We start from the raw sequence: 24,681 nt of genomic DNA, 5'->3' as shown, positions 1-24,681 counted from the left end.
TGCAAGAAGCAGAGATCCAGCTGAGGACAAGATGTTGACATATTTTTTAATAGACAAAATTTTTGAAACAGTTTTACATTTAGAATAAAATTGTGACAATAGTACAGAGTTCCAATATACAGCTGCACACAGTTTCCCCTCTTATTAGCATCTGACAGTAGTGTGGTACATCTGTGATAATTAATGAGCCAATATTGGTACATTATTATTAACCAAAGTCCATAGTATATTTAGATTTTACCTTAGCTTGGGCTGCTATAACAAAACACCATAAACTGGATGCCTTGAAACAACAGGAACTTCTCACAGTCCTGGAGGCTGGAAGTCTGAGATCAGGGTGCCAGGATAGTTGGGTTGTGATGAGAAGCCTCTTTGTGGCTGTAGACTGCTGACAACTTACATTCTCACGTGGTGGATGGAGTGAGCTGGCTGGCCTCTTTTCCTGAGGGCATTGATCCCATTCATGAGAACTCTGCCCTCAAGACCTCATTACCCGTCAAAGATCCCACCTCCAAATCCCATCACACTGGGTATTAGATTTCAACACATGCACTTTGGAGAGACAGAGACATTCACTCCAGAAGAGATTTCCTTAGTTTTTACCCCATGTCCCTTTCTGTTCCAGAATTACCATGCAAGATACCACATTACATTTATTTGTCATGTCTCATTAGGTTTCTCTCATCTGTGACAACCTCTCCAACTTTCCCTGATGGTGATGGCCTGACAGTTTTGAGGTGTGCTGCTCAGCTATGTGGTGGAATGTCGTTGCAATTTGTCGGATGCATTTCTCTTAAGCAGACTGGGGTGATGAGCTTGGGGAGGAAGATCACAGAGGAAAAGTGCCGCTCTTATCACATTATATCAGGGAGCACACTGTGGCCGTGGTTTATGACTGCTGGTGAACTCATGATCACCTGGCTGAACTGTATTTTTCAGGGGTCCCCTCTGTAGTTACTCCTTTTTCCTCCTTTCCATTTTATCCTCTTTGGAAGGGAGTCACAACAAGCAGCCTGCCCTTCATTCATGGGCAGTTAGGGTTCTCTCCTGAGGGTGAAGTATCTAGTTAAATCATTTGGGACTTTATGCACAGGATATTTTTTCTTCTCTCAATTTATTAATTTATTCAATTATTTATTTATATCAATATGGGCTCAAAGTTATTTATTTCATATATGGGGTTATAGTCAGTCTTAGTCATTCAGGCAGCTATAACAAAATGTCCCAGGCTGGGCGGCAAATAAACAAAAGAAAGCTCTTGCTCACAGCTGAGGAAGCTGGAGTCTGAGATCATGGAGATAGCGTGGTTGGGAGAGGGCCCTCTACAGATTTCTCTTTGTGTCCTCACATGGCTGAAGTGGCTGGGGAGCTCTGGGGGGCCTCTTCTATAAGGGCTAATCCCACTCATGAGGGTGGAGCCCTCATGACCTGCTCACCTTCCAGGGGTCCCACCTGCTAACACCATCACATGGGCTTGAGTATTCTAACACTTGAATTTTGTGGGGACAAGAACATTCAGACCAGAACAGAACCAGATATACTACTTTACTTATTTGTTCCTCAAACTGTTACACTTTGACCATCGGGAGCTCTACCAGAAGGTTCCTGTACCTGTTTGACATACTCCAATTAGTGGGTTATTGTTTTGTTTTTTAAAGTTCCACTTGCTTACTTTCAGGATGATAAGAAATTCTGATAGAATTTTTAAACACAAGAAGAGAGTAGTAGTATTTAACAAAATGGTTTTAGGTACATGCAGCAGATGATGGAATGAAAAAAGATGTTATTTAAAATCTGACATCTTGTAAAAACTGATGTCTTCAAGGAAGTATTCCCCGATTTATTTTTTAAAAATGTGATGGCCTAAAACATGGCCATCATTGTCTGGCAACTGTGGACTGAGACAGTCCCTTCTCTGTCAGAGTCCACATCCTATTTGAGGAAGAGACAAACACACACAGGCAGTTCTCACTTTGCATGGTGTTGACATGCATGAATGTCAGTTTCCACAGGTCAGTTAAATACCATCAGTCCCCAAAACTTGGTTTCAGTTTCATTTCCCATGGAGGAATTTTCCATGAGCAATTGCATGATGTGCAAACTTTGCTGCCAGCTCTTCTTCAGGCCACCAATCTCTATGTAACTAACAGGTGCTCATCACGATAAGTAAGCATCAAATCTTTCAAAGCCTGTAGTAGTGGTTCTCTGTGACTCTGTTACTCACTTTCCCACAGAGAGCAATGCAGATGGTTGTGTTGTCTCCTGGTCTCCCAGTGAGGAACCCAGGCATTGTACAAAAGTGAATAGTGGCAAAAGGGAATTGGCACAAAGCTGAAAGTGTGATGTAGAAATGAAAAGAGATGAGACTGGAGGTGAAGTTTGAACTGAATGTGAGTGGGGCTCATGAAGGCAGAGCTACCATGGGAATGGCAACTGGGATCCTGGTCCCCAGAGTGTGGATATGCAGCCAGAGGAGCAGAGTGAAGGCAAACTTACAACATCACTGAAGTCGTGGTGGTGGTTGTGGGGGGGGGGCAAAGGGTGAAAATGTCAAATTAATAATTATTCAATTAATAAATATTAATTAATTAAATATTCAAATTAATATTGTAAGGATTCACAACATCAAAAGTGGAAGGGATGGAATGTTGGAAGTTGATCCCAGTTGAAACTGGAGTGATTCAGATGCTGGCTCTATATGGTCAACTATGTGATCAGAAGAGGCCAAGCACTGTGCACACTACTCTTGATGACTCTTTATAAAAAAATAGAACACTTCCCTTTTCAGTGTTTCTAATGTTTGAAATGACAGTACACCAAATAAATAATAGTTTTATTGTTTTTTCATTTCTCTATACATTCATAACTGACAGTTGGAGAATTTCTGTGTTTTGAAAAATGTTTTTAAAGGTCACAGAAAAATTGTTTTTCTCCCACTGATTATTGAGATGACTTTGCATGGTTTCAGCTGCACCATCATTGTTCTGTCCTGCACTATTGTGCAAAGTGAGCACTTATCATGTCAGCTAATCATAAGTACTAAGGAAACAATTTAATTAGGTTATGAGCTGTGGGAACACAGAGTGTGAGAGAGGAACTGATATCTTATATAGGGTGGTTTATGGAAAGGGCTTTTAATAAAGTGATATGTCAGCAGAGCTTGAAAGAGGGAGTGAGTGAGTCATGCAGGTGCATAGGGGGAAGAAGCAGAAGAGAGACACAGTTTGACTTCCATTTCCATAGAATCACTGTGGCTTAAACTGGAGAGCCTGTTAGAGACAAAGCAATAGTCCAGGAAGGGATGCTGGTGGAAGCAGCCCTGGGAGTGAGCAGTGTGCAGATTCTGGTTGGAGCTCACTGGGGTGTGGGAGGAGACTTGCACTCACTCCTGAGAGTTTTTCAGGAATTTTGCAAGTGAGTTGTTAAACACTGTTAGCCTGTAATTGGTCACAGTGGAAGTGTTGACACCACAGAAGTCCACAAGCACTACCAATCAGGCTTCTTTTCCCTTCTGAGAGTAGATTGTTTCACATTTACCCTCCCACCACTGGTCACAGCATTCTGAAGGCAGAATTGAATGTGGGATATAAAGAAAGAATGTTAAGGATGACTCCAGGTTTCTGGACTGCCAGCTCGAGTACATGAGCAGTGGGGTTGGGAAGGATGAAGGTGACAGAACAGTGTTCCCATCACAGGGAGGAGGGACCCTTCCCTCTGGGACTGAAGAGTAGCATATGTAGGCAAAGAGGAAGGAGAATAATTTCTCCTCTGCAAACCAGGATGGGATGCATTCTATTTTTTTTTAAATTTTATTTTATTATGTTATATTAGTCACCATACAACACATCATTAGTTTTTGATGTAGTGATCCATGATTCATTGTTTTTGTATAACACCCAGTGCTCCATGCAATACATGCCCCCCTTAGTACCCATCACCAGGCTAACCCATCCCCCCACCCTCTCCCCTCTAACACCCTCAGTTCGTTTCTCAGAGTCCATAGTCTCTCGTGGTTCATCTCTCCCTCCAATTCCCCCCCTTCATTTTTCCCTTCCTTCTCCTAATGTCCTCCATGCTATTCCTTATGTTCCACCAATAAGTGAAACGATATGATAATTGACTTTCTCTGCTTGACTTATTTCACTTAGCATCATCTCCTCCAGTCCCATCCATGTTGATGTAAAAGTTGGGTATTCATCCTTTCTGATGGCTGAGTAATATGCCATTGTAGATATGGACCACATCTTCTTTATCCATTCATCTGTTGAAGGGCATCTCGGCTCTCTCCACAGTTTGGCTATTGCGGACATTGCTGCTATGAACATTGGGGTGCATATGGCCCTTCTTTTCACTACATCTGTGTCTTTGGGGTAAATACCCAGGAGTATAATTGCTGGGTCATAGGGTAGCTCTATTTTTAAATTTTTGAGGCACCTCCACACTGTTTTCCAAAGTGGCTGTACCAACTTGCATTCCCACCAACAGTGTAAGAGAGTTCCTCTTTCTCCATAACCTTTCCAACATTTGTTGTTTCTTGCCTTGTCAATTTTTGCCATTCTGACTGGTGTAAGGTGGTATCTCAATGTGGTTTTGATTTGAATTTCCCTGATGGCTAATGATGATGAATATTTTTTCATGTGTCTGTTAACCATTTGTATGTCTTCTTTGGAGAAGTGTCTGTTCAAGTCTTCTGCCCATTTTTTGACTTGATTATGTATTTTTTGGGTGTTGAGTTTGAGAAGTTCTTTATAGATCTTGGATACCAGCCCTTTATCTGTAGTGTCATTTGCAAATATCTTCTCCCATTCTGTGGGTTGCCTCTTTGTTTTGTTGACTGTTTCCTTTGCTGTGCAGAAGCTTTTTATCTTGATCAAGTCCCAAAAGTTCATTTTTGCTTTTGTTTCACTAGCTTTTGGAGATGTATCTTGAAAGAAGTGGCTGTGGCCGATGTCGAAGAGGTTGCTGCCTATGTTCTTTAGGATTTTGACGGATTCCTGTCTCACATTGAGGTCTTTCATCCATTTTGAGTTTATCTTTATGTATGGTGTTAGAGAATGATCGAGTTTCATTCTTTTGTATATAGCTGTCCAATTTTCCCAGCACCTTTTATTGAAGGGACTGTCTTTTTTCCATTGCATATTTTTTCCTGCTTTGTTGAAGATTATTGACCATAGAGTTGAGGGTCCATATCTGGGCTCTCTATTCTGTTCCATTGGTCTATATGTCTGTTTTTGTGCCAGTACCATGTTGTCTTGGTGATCACTGCTTTGTAATATAGCTTGAAATTGGGCAACGTGATGCCCCCAGCTTTGTTTTTCTTTTTCAACATTTCCTTGGCGATTTGGGGTCTTTTATGATTCCATACAAATTTTAGGATTGTTTGTTCCAGCACTTTGAAAAATGTCATTGGAATTTTGATCAGGATAGCATTGAAGGTATAGATTGCTCTGGGTAGCATAGACATTTTAACAGTGTTTATTCTTCGGATCCATGAGCATGGCATGTTTTTCCATCTTTTTGTGTCTTCTTCAATTTCTTTCATGAGTGTTCTGTAGTTCCTAGAGTATAGATTCTTTACCTCTTTGATTAGGTTTATTCCTTAATCCCCAAACCAGGCAAAGACCCCATCAAAAAGGAGAATTTCAGACCAATGAATATGGATTCCAAAATCCTCAACAAAATCCTAGCTAATAGGATCCAACAAAACATTAAAAGGATCATCCACCACGACCAAGTGGGATTTATCCCTGGGATGCAAGGGTGGTTGAACATTTGCAAATCAATCAATGTGATAGAACACATTAATAAGATGAGGGAGAAGAACTGTATGGTCCTCTCAATTGATGCAGAAAAAGCATTTGACAAAATACAACATCCTTTCCTGATTAAAACTCTTCAGAGTATAGGGATAGAGGGAACATTCCTCAAGTTCATAAAATCCATCTATGAAAAACCCACGGCAAATATCATCCTCAATAACGAAAAGCTGGGAGCCTTTCCCTTAAGATCAGGAACACGTCAAGGATGCCCACTCTCACCACTATTGCTCAGCATAGTACTAGAAGTCCTAGCAACAGCAATCAGAGAACAAAAAGAAATAAAAGGTATTCAAGTTGGCAAAGAAGAAGTCAAACTCTCTCTTTTTGCAGATGACATGATACTTTATGTGGAAAACCCAAAAGACTCCACCCCCAAATTACTAGAACTCATGCAGCAATTCAGTAATGTGACAGGATACAAAATCAATGCACAGAAATCAGTTGCTTTCTTATACACTAACAATGCAACCGTAGAAAGAGAAATTAGGGAAATGATTCCATTTACAATAGCACCAAAAACCATAAGATACCTCGGATGGTTTCTATTAAGACCCAATGGAGAACCTAACCAAGGCTGGGGAGGCTGGGGCTTGGCAGGAATAACTCCTGAAAGCATGGACATAAGTGTGTAGTTCGTGGCCACAGTCTCCAGGAGATGGATGAGAGATACCTGGTCTGTGTAGATGTGACTTGTTTCTCACAAGTCTCTGCATCAGTCCCCAGAGCAAGTTCCCATGGCCCCTGCTGAGGATCTGATATGAAGACCCAGCTCTGGGAGCATCAAAGACTCTGAGAAGGAGCAGCAGGAGGTGTGGGCAGCTGGGTCTCTGGGGGAAGCAAGGCATTTGGAGCAGGGTTGTTGTGGAAGCTTCTAGTTGTTCCTTCTCTTAGGCTGGATCTCTCAGGGAAGGAAGGAGGCAGCAGACACTGAGGGTGGCATGTAGCAGGGGAGGAAGGTAGGTGCCGTAGGACCCATGTTCACCACAGTTAATTATCTGCTCATCATTCCAGAAATGTTCCCCATGTGTCTCCTATGTCCTTGGTGCTATTTTCCTCCTGGGACACCTGTTGTGAGAGGACAGGCAGCCCCTGATATAGGATTCTGCCACCTAAGCCTTCATCCCTTAGGGCCTGATCCCCATCCCCATTCCCTCTTGTCTGTCCCACAGAGGGACAGGCAGGAGCCATCCTTAGAGCTGTCATCTGGCACCTGTCAGCATTCTCTTAGATGTGGACTCCTTGCACCCAAAGGACACCAGTGCTCAAATAATTTAGAGATTGTCTCCAAGGGTTCCTCCCACCTAGCTGCCTCTCATTCAGCCCCTCTGCCCACTTCCTTCCCAGAATCCCTAGGACCTTGTGCAAATCCCTTAATAGCCTTTGACTCCACCCACCTCCTACAGATCCCCACATGTTTCTTGGGAGTTTGGAACATCTCAGAGGGATACCAGAGATTCCTGAGGGTATGGAGATAGGTGTGCCCTGCTCTTTACTCCAGGTGGGTGCTGACCTTGTGTGACCTGTGCGTTGCCCATCTTCCTGACCTGGCTCCTTCTGGGACTGAAATTTGCTTGCCATCCCTGACCCACAACTTACAGTCAGATCTTCTCTTTCTGTGGGCATAGATGGCAGAGACAGTGATGAGCAGCAGCAGCTTTGGGCCCAGAGTGACAGCTACCAGGGGTAGCGTAGACAGCTCTGGGTCTGGAAATGAAGAGATAGGAGGCACCATCAGAGTAGGCATCTAGGTCCTATTCCCAGGGGCCTCCATTTACCCCATCCCAGGTGATTCAAACTTATTAATGCTCTGGAGGTCATTAATATCCTCCCCTGTGATCAGGCTCAAGGCAGAATTTGGCGTAAGAAGTTCTTCAATCACTCACCCCTTTCTTACTGCCAGGTGGGAAGAGATGGGGAGAATGAGCACTCAGTAACATGTAAGTTTGGCTTACTGCTTGGTCCTCACACCCAATTGGGTAGGTCGTATACCCTCTATCTGATGAGGAAAGAGGCTCATAGTTTATAGAGGGTCAAAAGATGAGGTGGTTCAGACCCAGGGATATTCCTCACTGCTATCCTGCAGGATGATTCTGAGACCTTGTCTTTGGACCAAGACAAATCCAAACTCTGCGGGTCATAGGGACAAACGTCAGCCTGGCCTCAAGTGGAGTGAGAATAGATGTCATGGTCAGTGAGAGGTAAGGCTGCCCTGCTTTGCTCCATGCACAGGGCTTAAAGACTCTATGTACAAAGGTGAGGAGACCTGCTGGCTGGACAACACACCGGGGAGGCAAGGAAATGGGGTCTAATGCTCAGGAGGGTTTCAAACACCATCCAGGCCACCTGGACCCCAGTGCCAATGTCAGCTGACATCTTTCTGTTTGACATAGAGGTTGGATCTGTAAATACAGCTTCAGATTCTTTGACTTTTTACAATGACTGGTTTTTGTTTTTATATTATTCAAAGAAATTGAAATAATTTTTGAAATATATGGAATAATTTTAAAGGAAGGAGCAGAGAGCCCACCATACTTGCCCCTGGCATATTAGAGGATGGCAGATCTCTGCTGGGTGGCCCTCTGGACTTTTTCTCAGTTGAAAGAGCTGTATTGCCCATGTTTGCACCTGCTTCTAGAGGGCAGCCTTCAGCAGAGGTCTGGAGGAAGTGGGGATACAGAGGCTTAGCCCCTCTGCTGGATTTAATATACTCAAAAAGAGCATCCAGCATGCCAGCTCTCTGTCTGAGGCTGAGTCTTGCTGTACTGCACTGTTTTTAACATCTCCCTTTGCCAGTCCTGCCTCCTTCCCTTTCTCACAAATGTGGATTAGCAGTACTCCACAGTGAGCTTTCTCTCTTCTCATATCATCTTAGAGTCTGCTTCCAGGGAAGCTGACATGTAGGGTTTGTCTGGGAGGGGTTTGGATTGCCAGCTCTAATGGGCACTGTTGGACATGGGTCTCTATCAGCTGGCTGGCCAAGATGTCCCCAGCCCTGATGGGAGGTAGAGCAGGGTAGGTCCCAGTTTGCCCTGCTACTGTCACTGCTGAAACCTCACTGTGGTGACCTGGGTTGGTATAAGCAGAGGAGGGGAGTATCCTTGTATTCTGGTAATGAGTTGATCATTATAAGAACTACAGGTTGGGTGGCTATTGCTGGGCATCAGTCCTTCACAGAAAGACAATACAATGTGAAGACCAATTGATCACACAGGAAAAGTTCTTTGTGAATGTCAGAAGACTTCCAGGCAACATTGTAGACTGTTACCTCCTAGAGCTGAAGGGCAGAAAAAGCTTGAGGACATAATTGGGTCCGATATAATCATAAGAGCATCAGCGCCACAGAGAGGATTGAATTCTCGGCTACAGGGCACCTGTTTGTCAAAACAGGGCTGTGATGGGAAACATGGGAAAGACATACTGAAATGTGGGATAGGAACACTGGGGCCAAGGCATTCAAAGCCCACAAGGTGCTAGTTGGCTGGTGAGGACAAGGCAACAATTTAGCTACTCATCTCGGAATATAGCCTCTTAACTCAAAGAAAAAGCAATAAAAGGACAGTAAATTCTATGGAAAACTGGTTCTCCGTAGTCGTTGAAGAGCAATGCCCAAACTGTGAAATCTCTGGGAGAAAAAGAGAAAAATCATGAAATTCAAATGCACAATTTCCTATGTGATTGCCCCGCTACCTTCATCAGCCACAGGAAAGGGCAGGAGAAACAGACAAGGGCAGGTAGCCAAGAAACCTGAGAATTATTTGGAAATCCCTTCAACAATATTAAATCCAGCTTAAATTAGAAAATACTGGAAATGTGTCCTGTGGTCCAGACACAGATTTGAAACCCCTTCTAAAGTATGCCTGGCCCAAGAGGGTTGGGCTGGCACCCCCCAGAATCTGTAAATATGGTATCTTACCCTGCAAGAGCAACTGCATGGTAATTAGCTAGGGTCTTGAGGGGATCGTTATCTTGGACTATGGGAATTGGAGCCACAGAGACCCTTAAAGTGAAGGAGGGAAGCCGGAAAGTGGGAGCAAGAGGCATGACAACCACAGCAGAGGTTAGTGCATGCAGGGGCCTTGGCAGAGGAATGGGGCTTCTTCTAGGAGTTGGAACAGCAAGGACACAGACTCCCACAGAGCCCCCAGAAGGAATGCAGTCCGGCCACCCTATTTTAGTCTTTATACCTCTAGCAATGGGAGTTGATGAATGTGTGTTGTTTTAAGCTATTAAGTGTGTGCTAATTATTACAGCAGCAATAAAAATACAGAGAGGCATGGAAATTTTAAAAGGACAGATATGAATAAAAGGGTCAGGCACAATTTAAAATGCACAAAAGGAGGGGGGAAAAGAAAAGAAAAAACAATAAAATTGAAAAGAGAAGTAATAGAGAAAATCGCTGAAACAAAAGTGGATTCTTTGAAAAGATTGGTAAATTTGAAACACTTCTAGCATTTTTGACAACAAACACTATAAGAAATGACACATTTCCAATATGAAGAATGAAACGGGATATCACTACCGACCCTACAGACATTAAGGATAACAAGGTAATATTAGGAGCAGCTCTATGGGCAGAAATTTGACAACTCAGAGAAAATGGACCGAATTCCTCAAAAGCACAACTTGGCATGAGCATCCAATATGAAAGAAGAATTTGAGTAGCCCTAGCCATTCAGATTCTTTTCAAATCAACAAAAGAATTATGGAGGCCCAGGTGTTTCACAGGAAAACTCGTTCAAGCATTTACAGATGAACTAAAACCAAGTTAGATGCAGAAAATAAAGTTATAGTAGATGTTTCAGAAAAACGGAATATATATTCCATTTTAGATGATATGAGGGAATTATTGTGAATTTTATGAAGTGTGTAATCGTATTGGTTTTGTAGACAAAACAATGTCATTAATCACATGACTACAGAATTGTGGATTCCATTTGCGACTAGATGTGCATCCATGACTAAGTCGTTAGTGGACACAATGATGCAACTTCCGCATACTTCTGGTTTTACGAGGTATTTGCTGGGATGATGATGAAAAAGTCTACAAGGAATAAAAATCACACCCAGTTGAGAAGAATAAGAGGAGGGGTTGGCTGGTCTGGCATTGTGACGTAATCACTGTCAGGTGAAGAAGCAGGAGGCAGGACCCTAACAACAAGATCATCTCCCTCCCTCTCTTCTTCCTTTCGCTAATGCATATTTATGTCAAAAGATCTACAAGTATATCAAGTCTTACCATTGATCATCCTGGAATGTGGGTTTTGGGAGAAAGGAGCTCACATCAAAATTCTAGTTTATATCTATAGACTTCTGGATTATTCTATTATAAGCATGAATTACTACTTTTCACATAAAAAAAAAAAACAAAAGGTAAAATTTAAATGCCAGATCATGTGGCACAAGCCTCACCAGAGTTTCCATCTGTACACTGGCCTTTTTGGTGGGCAGAGGTCTCCAGTATATGGCTTTTGGTGACCACCCACTGGCCATCATGCTTCACCTTGCAGGTGAGCACCATCTCCTCTGTGAGGGCAGATAAATTCACCAGAAGCCAGCTAATCCAGTTAAAGATCCCATCCTTGTTCTCTGTGATGCTTGAGGTCATTTCTGTTCGGGACACGTTTCCGTTCTCCAACCAGGTCAGCTGTAGGCGCTGGGGGTAGAACTTCATTGCTTGGCACGTGACCTTCACCTGGTTCTCTGCAATGCATTGCTGGGAAACCACCAAGATGGGTGGAACTGAAACAGCATAGAACAGAAGCTCTGACCTTATGGAATAGACAGATCACAGGGGAAGGGCTCCAGAACTTAGCTCACATGACACAGCAAAAGAATCACCCAGAACAGTGCTAGGTACGCAGCTGGTGCACAAACACTGAGTGTAGTCTTTGCATATGAATGAAATTCCTAAGCACAGTGCCCAGTACACTGTAGGTGCTCAAGGACTTGTATCTCCTATTAGGGTAAGAATGAGTGAAATCAAGATACTCAGCCTATGGCATGTAGTTGGAATAGAATAACTAGAAAAATAAATGAAATCACCAAGCACACGGTGGCTTGGATTACAGTAGGTGCTCAATAACTGGAATTGCTATGGTAAAGTAAACTGCCTAGCAGAGTGCTTGGCACATGATAGGTGTTCACCAGGCAGCTATCATGAAAACAGTAGGAGGTGAGTGAACATCTAGACGCAGGGTGATTGGGAGGGTCTGTCATTGGATCCCTGGGGTCCAGGCAATGGACCGCCTGGGGCAGAGAGTGGGGGGAGGGGCAGACTCAGACTTGGGGGCCAGACCCGGTTTGGGCTGGGGTGAAGAGAATTTACCTCGGAGGACCTCAGACAAGTTGGCAGTCCCACGAAGAGGAGGGCCCCCCTGCAGGGTCACGTGGGTCACCTCGCAGATGACCTGGGAGCGAACGTCCCCCGGGGCCAGCACCAGCCTGGTTGTGCTGGAGATGCTGTAAGAAGTGCTGTTTCCCTCTGGGTCCACGGTGGTCTGGAGGGCTGCCAGCTCATTCCCGTTTTTGAACCATCTCAGGGTGATGTTTTTGGGGGAGAAGCCATGGGACTTGCAGGTGAAGTTGATGGTCTGCTCTGGCAAGGCCCTGGCCATGGGACCCGACACCATGGGGGGAGAGGGTTTGGCTACAAGAGGAGCATTTATGAACAGTAAGCATGACTGTGGTCATCAGCACTAAGGATATGTGTGTGACACTGTGGAGAACCTTCCGCCCTTCTGATTGTGTGGGGAGGGCCTTGCCATCTCCTCATCCCACAGAGGAGGACCCGAGGCTCCAGAGCTGAACTCTGAGTCGGGGAGCTGGGCCCAGGTGCAGTTCCAGGCCTGAGTTCAAGTCCCCCTTCTCATCTCTGCCAGGTGACTTCCTACCGATCTGGACACAGGAACGACATTTCTGATGGGTCTCACTCTTGGTATCAACCATCCTAACCGCCTCCCTGCAAACCTCACTGAGTTCAGAGACCCTGTGCAGCAGTCCCTGCAGGGGGAAGTAGGGGTGGAGCGGGACCCCCATGGAAGCCAGGACCAGGCTGGCCAGCCCACGGGAGGTGTGGCTGTGGCACCGCGTGGCTCTTCCTCTGTGACATGGGACAGCATGCCTTTCTCTTTCCCGGGGTTGCAGGGAGGGGCAAGTAAGAGAATACAAGCAGTTTTGCTTAGAATTTATCAATGAAATGCAGATGGAAAGCAGCAGATGAATCAGAAAATGGTTGACAGTAACCTCAGCCTCCTTATACTGTTAAAATCCCCCTCGGAATATTCATCCCAACCCTACTCAATAGAGCCTGCTTGCCCCTGTTTAGCATCAGGGCTTTGGAAATTATTCCCTGTGATCCCTTACCTGTACAAATAAAGACAACTTTGTGGGTACCAGCGCTCCCCCTGGGTAGTCTCTGTCTCTACCTCACCAAGGAGCCAACCGACTTTGGCCAGTTACAAAGGGGCTGCTCCTCACTCCCCACTGCCTCCCAGGGGGACTTCCTGTGGCCTCCATGTGTTTCATCCATGACAGAGCAAGTGTCTCACCTTCTCCAGCCTGACAGTGCCTGCTACCCTCCTACTCCCTCTGAGATTCTCCACTGCAAGCAAGCACTTATGGGGAGGGGTCACTCAGGGTGCACAGACCTGCTAAATCTGTTACAACAGAGGGAAGATGTGGAGTCCTGACAGTTGAGTCTAGAATACGCATTCTTGCTCAGGGGACCCAAAACACCCTCCAGGATGTGCCTCCTAGTCATCCTCAGTCTGCAGAGCCAGGAATGGGGTGCCCAGTGTTGCTGGGATTGTCCAGCCCCTCTGTTCTGTCCAGGTTCCTGCCTCAGGCTGCTCAGTGAAGGACCAACACCACACAACAGGGAAAGATTCCTGATGCTCCTACATGTGAGGAGCCATGCCCTCCAGGAACAGGCTCAACACTTTACAAGATGTTTGCATATCTGTCTGATCTGGGGGTGCAAAGCTAGCCCACCTCTCCCTGTGAGTTTTCTTAATGCTTACTGCTGAAAAAGAGAACAAGATTTACAAGAGTTTCAAGGACAGGGTTGGAACTTTCTCCCACTTTGGCCAGCACAGTGAGTGTGCAGAGAGCAGGGCTGTAAGCCAGGCTGTGGTTTCCTTCCCTGCTCAGGCCATCTCTGCTGAGCCTCAGTGTCCTCATCTGTAAAAGGGGCTGAGATGGTCCCTTCTGACTCCATCCATTCTCATCCAGGGCATCAGCTGTGTGGGCAGCTTGGGGAAGAGGAAGGAGTGTTCTCCTAGGAGGCACAGATCTGCCTGGTGGTGGAGCCACGTACTAGTGCTGGTGCCCAGGCATGGGAATTATCCCTGGGAACTTCTGTAACACCTGCACAGTCAGGATACAGCCACCTTCATGCCTATGTCCAGGGGCTGTGGGGAGTTTCAGTTACTATTATGTGAGTCAGTCCCTAAATTGCATGAAGCTTTTCTGGAAGACCCACAACAAATGCCCAAACTCTGGCATCTTCTCTAACCTGGGCTCTCAGAGTAAACAGTGAGCCTGTGCCTCTTCTCACTGTGATTCTTTGAGAGGTGAAAGAAAGAAAGACATTGTCCCACCTCCCTGTCCTGAGTGCATTCGTCCACAGGAAGGGAAGGGAATGTAGGCTTCATGACAGAGGAGCTGTTGCCTGTTTTGTTCCCTGCTGATTCCCCAGCACCCAGAGCGGAGCCTGCACACAGCAGGTGCTCAGTAAGTGCTGAGTAGAGGAGTCAGCCACATGGAGGGGATCGCTCTCTGGAGGCAGGAGTAACATTGGGCCATACGACTGAGCAAGTCACTCAAATTATTAGTCCCTCGTTCCTGGACCTGGAGGACTGCTGAGGATTGGAAAAAGTAAGAATAGTGGAGCCTGCAGACTGGACTTCCACCATTTCCCAGCCGAGTGAACCTGAGCAAATAGCATGACCTCCCCAGACCTCAACTCCCTGATCTATGGAAGGGGCTGAAGTCAGGGGCACCCACCACAACACCCAATCCTTACAATGGAGTGCATTCTTATTGACTTGTTGTCACAACCAGGGGATAAAAGACGTCCAGGTTATACTCACCGCTCACTATGAGTTGGGTGCCTGGTCCAGACTTAAACTCCACATCAGGGGTCCCTTTCTGGAACCTCACACAGTAGTAGGTTCCGGTGTCTGCTGGGGTGATGTTACTGATGCGGATGGAAAAGTCCGTGGTGTTTCTCTTTGTGGTGTCTGCAACATTTGTCACTCGGGGGTAGTGGCCTCCTCTGAAACTGAAGATTAACTCCCTGGCTGGCCCTGTTCCCCTGAACCACTCAACTGGCCCACTGGGGAGCAGGGAGGTCAGGGTGCAGCGCAGAGTAGCTGTCTGTCCAGCTGCGACAGACACTGACTTCTCAGGCTGGATCACCTGCAGCTCTGTCTCACCTGCCACACCTGGAGGGAAAACAAAGATCATCCTGACGTGATCCTGGATGTCTCCTCACGTGTGTATCCACAGCTCACTGAGTGCACATCGTGAGCGGGCCGTGACCTCGGCACATTGCATGTACGTGGCATGGAGCCCTCACCACGAGCCTGTAACATGAGACCATATCACAAATGAGGATGAAGACACGGAGACACTCAGTGATGTGGCACAGAGCAGGTCTGACTTTGCAGTTGGGTTTCCTGCCTTGGTGACTAGCCAGTGTCTGGAGACATCAAGAAATATGAAATCATTCCTTCTTAGTTGAAGTGTCCTAAAAACCAGGCAGGGATTTAAATCAGAGGAGCAGACTGCTGTGGCATGACTCATACACCCAGTGTTCTTTTCCATTTCTTAACTACTCCTCAGGGAGAAAATCTGTGGTTCACCCTCGCAGAGTGAACCCATGCACTTAGCAGTATTTGCAACCAAACATCCTCCTGAGGAGGGCACGTGGGAGATCTTGGGTGTGCCAGAACATCAGGTACTTTGGTTTCTAAGTCTGGAGAAGAAGATTAGGGTCGGCAAGCTGAACTGCTGGGACAAAAATGGGAAGAAAGGAATGCACCATGGAGAGAGAAATGGAGGGAACATGGGAAGGAACGGGTCAGAGGGATCAGAGAGTCAAGAGGGGCCAAGGCAAGGGGAAAACTCTACCATTTGTGTATCTATAATCCTCCTATTTCCATCTCTGGCCCAGTCCTTGCCTCTGAACTATGATTTGGATGTCCAAAAACACCATTTGACTTTTTTCTCAGATAGAAGTAAACCTGTCACAGTAACATGTCCTAAACCGAACTCAGTTTCCCACACATGCTTGCATATCTCAGCTGAGGCACCCCTATTTTTCCAAATGCTTAGGTCCCAACCCTTGGGTGCCTTTCTTTCCCACCTCAAGTCCTATGCACAAGGACACCTAAGGGCTCCCCTGCTGCATGCACCCACCATCTGACCGCTTTCCCGTTCCTCCTGGCTGCTGTCTTGGTGGTTTTCCTCATTTGCTTGGATGCAATGAGCTCTTGAGTGCTCTAGCTGCTTCTATCTATGCCCCGGGGTACTCCATTCTCAAACAAATGCTAGAATACTCTAAAACTCATGCCAGATCATGTCACTTCTGTTTTCCAAACCTTGCAATAGTCACCATTTCATTCAGAATAAAAGCCCAGATCCTTGAGCAGAGCAAGAGGATTCTACTCTCATGCTGTTCCCATGCTGTCCAGGAAGGCTCCTCCCCCAGAAAATCACATGGCTCACTCCCCCACCTTCTTACAATCTTTGCTCAATTCTACCTTCTCAATGGTGCCCACCCAGGCTGCCCATTCAAATACGTCTTACCCTGAAGATTCTCTCATTGTCATAACCAGCTGTACTGTCATATGTTTTCCTTCACACTCCTCACTTTCTGTATTCTGTGTTATTTACTGATTTGTTGTGTCTATTGTCTCCTGTCCTTTCCCCCACTATGATAGGACTTCTACAAAGGCCACTTCTTTTTCTCTTTTATTCATCAATACGCCCTACGTTCATGTAAGAGTTCTTGTCCCCTAGTAGGTATATAGTTAACATTTGTATAATGTGTGAATTGCCCAATGTGACCCCTATCTGACACCAGGAAGTCTATTTTCAGTGGAGAAATTCTCAGGACATTATATCAGAAGCTGTTTCCCACATAGATGACTTGGAGGAAAGAAACAGTTGCATATACCCAGAAAGCAGAAGCATTTGATAGAAGCAAACTACATGTATTCTTCACCACACCAAACCCTTCCCCACACTGATTGGAAGATCTGCAGAAATCTCATGGGATGGAAGTGAGGCCATAGGGTTTGAAAAGAGCAATGGTTAGACCTGTGAGATCCAGAATCAAACTGCCTCAGTTCAAAGCCTAACCCTACCATTTATACTGAGTGACCTTGGACTTTTCTGTGCCTCCTTTTCTTATCTGCAAGGTAGGGGTGACAAGAATGTCTACCTTGGATGCAAAGATCACATGACATAATGGACATAGGCATTTCCAGGTGTGTGTGGCACATGGTGAGTGCTCAGGAATTTAAAAAGTTTTTTTTTAATTTTATTATGTTAGTCACCATACAATACATCATTAGTTTTTGATGTGGTGATCCACGATCCATTGTTTTCGTATAACACCCAGCGCTCCATGCAGTACGTTATTACTTGTGAGATTTCCTGAGGCATGGAGACATCAGTGGATACTAGATGTTGGGATCCTGATATGCATATGGATATAATTACAGATGCAGTTCACACAAGCAGGAGTCTCCGAATTTTTATTCCTTTCTTTCCCCACCCACTTGAATCCAGCATGGAGGGATCTCTAAGGTAGTAATGCACAAGGTTCTACTCGTTTTACCAAGAGAAAAGTTTGTTTAAGTTAAGAGGTTGGTGGAGGGTGAGAGGTAAGTTTAGAGAATTAAAAAAAAGGGTGAGTAGCTGAGAGGGAACCAAACATCTGTTTAATGTGCATCTCACATAGACTAGATGTGATATGAGGAGAAAAAGCAGTGTTTTCAAAAATCCCATGTGTGTGCCCACATGCATATGTGTACCTTTCCCTATGCCCACTCCTATACACACACACACACACACACACACACACACACACACAGGTAATTGCATTCCCTGTATATGGAAAGTGTAGCCTAGCATGCTAATATACAGATTGTTTTGAGGATTAAATGAAATTATAATACATGTTAAACTTCAGTGACAATTTTGGCACATAAGAAACATCCAACACATCATTAACAAAAGTTTGTGAGTACCCACAGCACAAGTGGAAATCAGTAGACCTCTGAGTGTGATAAGTGATGGCTATTTTTCAGTTTGCCTCTCTGTGTTTTCTGATGTTTCTGCAATTAGCCTCCACTGAGGAGCCAAGCAGTATAAAATGGTGAACGGAATGAACTGTTGAGTTGAGTGGCCTGGACAGGAATCCCAGCTGCTCCACTGACTTAGGTAGGTGACACTGGGGTGGTGCCTCACTCTGCCTCAGTTTCCCCATCTGCAAATCAGGAGTACAGTCTGAGCTATCAGGCAGGAATGTTGTGAATATTAGATCAATGAACACACACAAAGTTGTCACTGTTACCAATTGCATTGACTATTTGGACGCCTCTGGTAACCAGCTGCAGGTGATGGATCCATAGAGGAAATGCTCAGATCCCTGACTTCATGCTCTCAGATGACACCCAGTCCTTGGCCTTCTATGGAGGATCTGGGTAGCACACCTGTGCTTACCTGGAGGCCTTAAATATCCAGGAGCAGGGAGAAGTTGAGGAGGCAGGGAATGGGGAGTCTCCCCCAAGGCAATGCTTACCTGTGAGTCCCAACAGCAGAGCCAGCAGCAGATAAGGAAGGCAGGGCCTGGAGGCAGGGGCTGACATTGTGGAGGTCTGAGGATCACGCTCTCTGTGGGAAGATGGGGACTCTGTTTTGTGGAAAGAAAAACCCGCCCCTCCCGTGATATAAGAGGAAGCGTCTATGATGCAGTGACATGGCTGTGGGGCAGCAATCTGTTTCTGGATTGTGAAACAGAAGTCAGGCAGGGAAGGCCTCACATGGTGAGAAGGGCCTCTTACTATTTTTTAAAATTAATTTATTTTTATTATTATGTTATGTTAGTCACCATACATTACATCATTAGTTTTTGATGTAATGATCCATGATTCATTGTTTGCGTATAACACCCAGCGCTCCATGCAATACATGCCCTCCCTAATACCCATCACTGGGCTCACCCATCCCCCACACCCCGCTCCCCTCCAAAACCCTTGGTTTGTTTCCCGGAGTCCATAGTCTCTCATGGTTCATCTCCCCCTCTGATTCCCCCCTTCCTTTTTCCCTTCCTTCTCCTAATGTCGTCCACGCTACTCCTTGTGTTCCACATGTAAGTGAAATCATGATAATGGACTTTCTCTGCTTGACTTATTTCACTTAGCATAATCTCCTCCAGTTCTATCCATGTTGATGCAAAAGTTGGGCATTCATCCTTTCTGATGGTTGAGTAATATTCCATTGTATATATGGACAACATCTTCTTTATCCATTCATCTGTTGAAGGGCATCTCGGCTCTTTCCACAGTTTGGCTATTGTGGACATTGCTGCTATGAACATTGGGGTGCATGTGGCCCTTCTTTTCACTACATCTGTATCTTTGGGGTTAATGTCCAGTAGTGCAATTGCTGCGTCATAGGGTAGCTCTATTTTTAAATTTTTGAGGAACCTCCACACTGTTTTTCAGATTGGCTGTGCCAATTTGATTTCCCACCAACAGTGTAAGAGGGTTCCCCTTTCTCCACAACCTCTCCAACATTTGTTGTTTCTTGCCTTGTCAATTTTGGCCATTGTGACCGGTATAAGGTCGTATCTCAATGTGGTTTTGATTTGAATTTCCCTGATGGCTAATGATGATGAACATTTTTTCATGTGCCTGTTAGCCATTTCTTGTCTTCTTTGGAGAAGTGTCTGTTCATGTCTTCTGCCCATTTTTGGACTTGATTATTTGTTTTTTGGGTGTTGAGTTTGAGATGTTCTTTCTAGATCTTGGATACCAGCCCTTTATCTGTAGTGTCATTTGCAAATATCTTCTCCCATTCCGTAGGTTGCCTCTTTGTTTTGTTGACTGTTTCCTTTGCTGTGCAGAAACTTTTTATCTCAATGAAGTCCCACAAGTTCATTTTCGCTTTTGTTTCCCTTGCCTTTGGAGACGTGTCTTGAAAGAAGTTGCTGTGGCCGATGTCGAAGAGGTTACTGCCTATGTTCTCCTCTAGGATTTTGATGGATTCCTGTCTCACATTGAGGTCTTTCATCCATTAGATTTTAAGCTAAAGACTGTAGTTAGAGATACAGAAGGGCACTGTATCATTCTTAAAGGGTCTATCCCACAAGGATAGATCCAAGAGGGTCTAATAATTGTAAATATTATGCCCCAATATGGCAGCAGCCTATTATATATGCCAACTGTTAACCAAAATAAAGAGACATATTGATAATAATACATTAATAGTAGGAGACCTCCACACTCCACTCTCAGCAATAGACAGATCATCTCAGCAGAAAATCAACAAAGAAACAAGAGCTTTGAATGACACACTGGACCAGAAGGACCTCATAGATATATACCGAACATTCCACCCTAAAACAACAGAATACTCATTTTTCTAAAGCACACATGGAACTTTCTCCAGAATAAACCACACACTGGGTCACAAATCAGGTCTTAACCGATACCAAGAGATTGAGATGATTCCCTGTATATTTTCAGACCACAATGCTTTGTTGCTGGAACTCAATCACAAGAAAAAATTTGGAAGTAATTCTTCTTACATTTCAGAGAGTATGGACAGGCCCAGCAGAACTGATGCTTTTTGCCTGCCTGGGGCCTCTGCTTTCTGCACTGGGCCCCTCCCCCCATCTTGAGGTCTTCATGGTGATTCTCCACTTGGGAGGCCCAAGCCAAGAAACAGCTGCAATTGGGTCTGTGCTCCATCTCCTGAGCCCAGGACACTTGGGGGTGGCTGGCTTGTGGCCTCATTCTGCACCAGCCTTCACCAGGAGCTGCTGAGCTGGATGAAAATGGGTTCGTCAGGGCCTAAAAAATTTTGGGGTTGAATGAGGTCTGTTCCAGAAATGACTCTCTATTCCAACCCTTTATTGATGGAATGGTAAACTTAGCCCACAGGCACAGTGAAGTGTGGACCTCAGAAATTGTATGTGCTTAGGATGTATGGTTGGTTCAGTTGGTGGAGTGAGCAACTCTTGATCTTGCTCTTGTGAGTTTGGGCCCCAAGTTCGGTGCAGAGATTACTTAAAAAAGAAATAAAATCTTAAAAAAAAGAGAGAAGTTTTGTGTGCTTGCCTCCAACAAAAAGCATCATTTCCTCCATTCTTCCAGGAGAGGAAGTGGGTTTTGTGTCCCAGAGATCACACTCCCAGGCATTTAACTGAGCAAAATGAAGATCATGGCTTCACACAATCTCTGCATGAAATTTTAGAGCAGCTTTCTTTGTAATGGAAAAAAACTGGAAACATGCAAAATGGCCAGTGATAAGTGAATGGTTGAACAAACTGGTGCATTCCTACCAGGAACTATTACTCAGCGATAAAAAGGAATAACTATCTGCATGTGCACAACTTGTAAGTTTCCAAAGGCATCATGTGGAGTGAACAAAATCAATCTCAAAATGTCCACACTGTGTGATTCCACTTCCACAACATTCTCGAAGTTATAGAGAACAGACTGGCATGTGCCAGAGGTTTGGGTGGTGGGGCTGGCTGTCACTAAGAGAGGCTAGCACAAGGGTAAGCTCTGAGACCATGAAACTGTTGTGTACCCTGAATATGGTGGTGGCTGCACAAAATACACATGAGCGGATCAACACAAACAAAAGCTGGGAATGCTACAAGGTTGAGACACTTGATGTAATAAGCACTGGGTGTTATATGTTACCGGTGAATCACTAAATTCTACCGCTGAAACTCATACTACACTATATGTGAACTAACTTCAAATATAATCTTGAAAGAAAAAAAGGATTAAGCTATAAAACACAATGTCATTGCCATTATAATGTGGATACTGACGATGATGTAATCCAAAATAAAATATTGAGGTGGTGGGGTAGAAATACGTACATGTGGTGTGAGGTCTATAGTAACAAAGCATTGAATCTCCATCATCCAGAGTGGGAGGTTAGTGAATAATGCCTATGGGTGAGAAGTCAAGCTGAGACAATGTAAGCATGCTCTATGAGATCTGGCTATAGAATCTAGAAGAATCAGTTAAAAATAATCAATTAGAGGAGTGGAAAATGGTTGCCTCTGGGAGGTGGAAAATAGAGGGAGGTCGGGAGGCTCCAGTTTTCATATGAAGAAGGTATAGAACTATTTGCCTCTTGAAGCGCATGCATATGTAACTTTAATGAAGGTAAACACTAATCTAGGTGAGTCGATTGATGTAAGAGTTACACAGAAGAGAATGTCTATACTATGAGCACTAGTCTGAGTGTGATAAGCTTGCTGGATATAAGATCCATGTTCAAAACTCAATTACATTCGCATTCAGCAGTCCCAAACCCACTGCAAACAGTAATAATAGTATTTAAAGATTTCATAAACTAGAAAGTATTAAAGAGAGCTCTAAGTAGGGATGCATAAGACCATCATGGGACCAAAAAGCCCTGTGAACTGGTGAACCGAAAGTCATCAAAGAAAACCTAAAACACTTCATGTCCATGAGTGACAAAACTCAGTATTGGAAGATGTCAATTTGCTCACGTGAATATACAATCAATGCAGTCAAATCATAATTGTAAAAGGGTTTTTAATGAAAATTGACAAAGTGATTCTAAAATGCATCTGGGCCAAATAGAGCCATAACAGTTCTAAGCAACAGGTCCGAGGTGGGAAGTTTAGCCCAAAAGAGGTATCGAAACTTAATATAAGGCTGTTCTAATTAAGACAAAGCTGTTTATAAAAACAAATACGTTTTGCATCAGCAAAACTCTCATTGATGCTCATATATGTTCTTTGATGGAGTTCTGGTAAAATCTTTTATGCACATAAAAAGGGTGATTCTCATATGTGGAATTTAAGAAGCAAAACAGATGAACATGGGGAAGGGAAGATAAAATAAAATAAGTTGAAAACAGAGAGGGGGACAAACCATAAGAGACTCTTAACTATAGAAAACAAACAGGGTTGGTGGAGGGGAGGTGGGTGGGGGGATGGGGTAACTGGGTGATGGGCATTAAGAAAGGCACTTCATGTAATGAGCACTGGGTGTTGTATGCAACTGCTGAATCACTAAATCCTACCTCTGAAACTAATAATACAGTATACATTAATAAAAAATAAAAATTACAATTAAAAAATAAAAAATAAAAGTCTCTATGAACCAAACACTATAAAGATTTCATTTTGTTTTTTTCCTATGGCTTTTTCTAGAAGCTTTACTGTTTAAGGTCTTAAGTTTAGGTCTGTGATCCATCTGATCATATTAATTTTTTTTAGTATTTTGGTGTAAAATGTACAATAATATTACTATAAGGTAACTATTTTAAGACAATATTAAACTTTGCGTATGTTACAAGGAAACAGTCAAGATTCTTCTTGTTGTTTTTGTTCTTCTTCTGCTTCTTCTTCTTCTTTTACATATGAGTATCTAATTGTTTCAACACCATTTGTTAATAAGATGATCCTTTCCACATTGAATTACTCTGGCAACTTTTTAAAAAAATCACTTGGCCAAATACATATTATGTATGGGTCTATTTTTTTTTTTCATGCCAGGGCAAATTTTATTTTTAAAAAATTTTTTAAAAATTTTATTATTAAAGTTGACATACAGTGCTATATTAGTTTTAGGTCCACAACAGTAATTTAAGAATTCTAAGCATTATGCAGTGCTCACACCACAGTAAGTGTAGTCACCAGCTGTCACCATACAATGTTAGTCCAATACTGTTGACTGTATTCCCCTGTGCTGTACTTTCATCCCCATGACTTATAGGGTATGGTAGTTTGGACAGAGATAGACAAGTAGATAAATGACAATAAGACCCCATAAAAAGAATGCAGTAAGACCCACACATTAATGGAGTGGTTTGCTATATGGCAAAGGCGGCTGTGCCAATCAGTGGGTACTGGATAATTTATCCCAATGGGAGAAAAAATATAAGATCCCTCCCATTTATAACACGTGCACACACAAACACACACACACCACACACATACAGCTCAGAAAAATAAAGCTAGGTCAAAGGTATATGGAAAGAGCAAAACTTCATCAAAAATTAAAAGATATGGTCCATATATACAATGGAATATTACTCAGCCATCAGAAAGGATGAATACCCAACTTTTGCATCAACATGGATGGGACTTGGAGGAGATTATGCTAAGTGAAATAAGTCAAGCAGAAAAAGTCAATTATATGGTTTCATTTATTTGTGGAACATAAGGAATAGCAGGGAGGACATTAGGAGAAAGAAGGAAAAAAATGAAGGGGGGGAATCGGAGGGGGAGACGAACCATGAGAGACTATGGACTCTGAGAAACAAACCGAGGGTTTTGGAGGGGAGGGGGTGGGGGGATGGGTTAACCCGGTGATGGGTATTAAGAAGGGCACGTACTGCATGGAGCACTGGGTGTTATACGAAAACAATGAATCGTGGATCACTACATCAAAAACTAATGATGTAGCGTATGGTGACTAACCTAATAAAATTATAAAAAAGACTAATGACGTACTATATTTTGACTAACATAACATAATTAAAAAATTAAAAGCCCCCCTTTTTTTGTATTACAAAAGCTCCCAAACAATACTAACACCCCTGCTCTGTGGACCACAGCAAAGAGGAGCTA

The 24,681-nt window shown here is 43.9% G+C and overlaps 1 protein-coding gene across 5 annotated transcripts; it reads right to left on the bottom strand.

Moving 5' to 3' along the window:
* Nucleotides 1-168: 168 nt before the first annotated feature.
* LOC113938364 (signal-regulatory protein beta-1-like) lies at nt 169-18,761 on the bottom strand. 5 transcript variants are annotated; one of them, XM_027623806.2, is made up of 6 exons: nt 18,631-18,761; nt 14,909-15,262; nt 12,145-12,465; nt 11,229-11,558; nt 7,330-7,523; nt 6,251-6,884 (listed from the first exon to the last, which is right to left on the bottom strand). In XM_027623806.2, exons 1-6 carry the CDS (start codon nt 18,695-18,697, stop codon nt 6,822-6,824), a joined length of 1,329 nt encoding a protein of 442 aa, XP_027479607.2. In that variant the 5' UTR covers nt 18,698-18,761; the 3' UTR covers nt 6,251-6,821. The 5 variants fall into 5 exon arrangements, with proteins under 5 accessions (XP_027479611.2, XP_027479607.2, XP_027479609.2 ...); XM_027623808.2 differs by having other exon boundaries at nt 7,416-7,523; XM_027623807.2 differs by having other exon boundaries at nt 7,330-7,432.
* Between the last annotated feature and the right edge of the window lie 5,920 nt (nt 18,762-24,681).

The sequence above is a fragment of the Zalophus californianus genome, chromosome 8, assembly GCF_009762305.2.
Source record: "Zalophus californianus isolate mZalCal1 chromosome 8, mZalCal1.pri.v2, whole genome shotgun sequence".
Taxonomy (NCBI): Eukaryota; Metazoa; Chordata; class Mammalia; order Carnivora; family Otariidae; genus Zalophus; species Zalophus californianus.
Note: the sequence above shows the minus strand (reverse complement) of the source record. Positions and strands in the feature narration are given on the sequence as shown.

Excerpts from the sequence above, each read along its gene's own strand:
- LOC113938364 (XM_027623806.2), bottom strand. The coding sequence starts at position 18,697 with ATGTCAGCCCCTGCCTCCAGGCCCTGCCTTCCTTATCTGCTGCTGGCT. Across the intron at positions 11,559-12,144 it reads CTTGTCTGAGGTCCTCCGAG|TTCCACCCATCTTGGTGGTT; the intron begins GTAAATTCTCTT and ends ATGCTGTTTCAG. Across the intron at positions 6,885-7,329 it reads CAACGCACAGGTCACACAAG|GTGTCCCAGGAGGAAAATAG; the intron begins GTCAGCACCCAC and ends CTCTCACAACAG.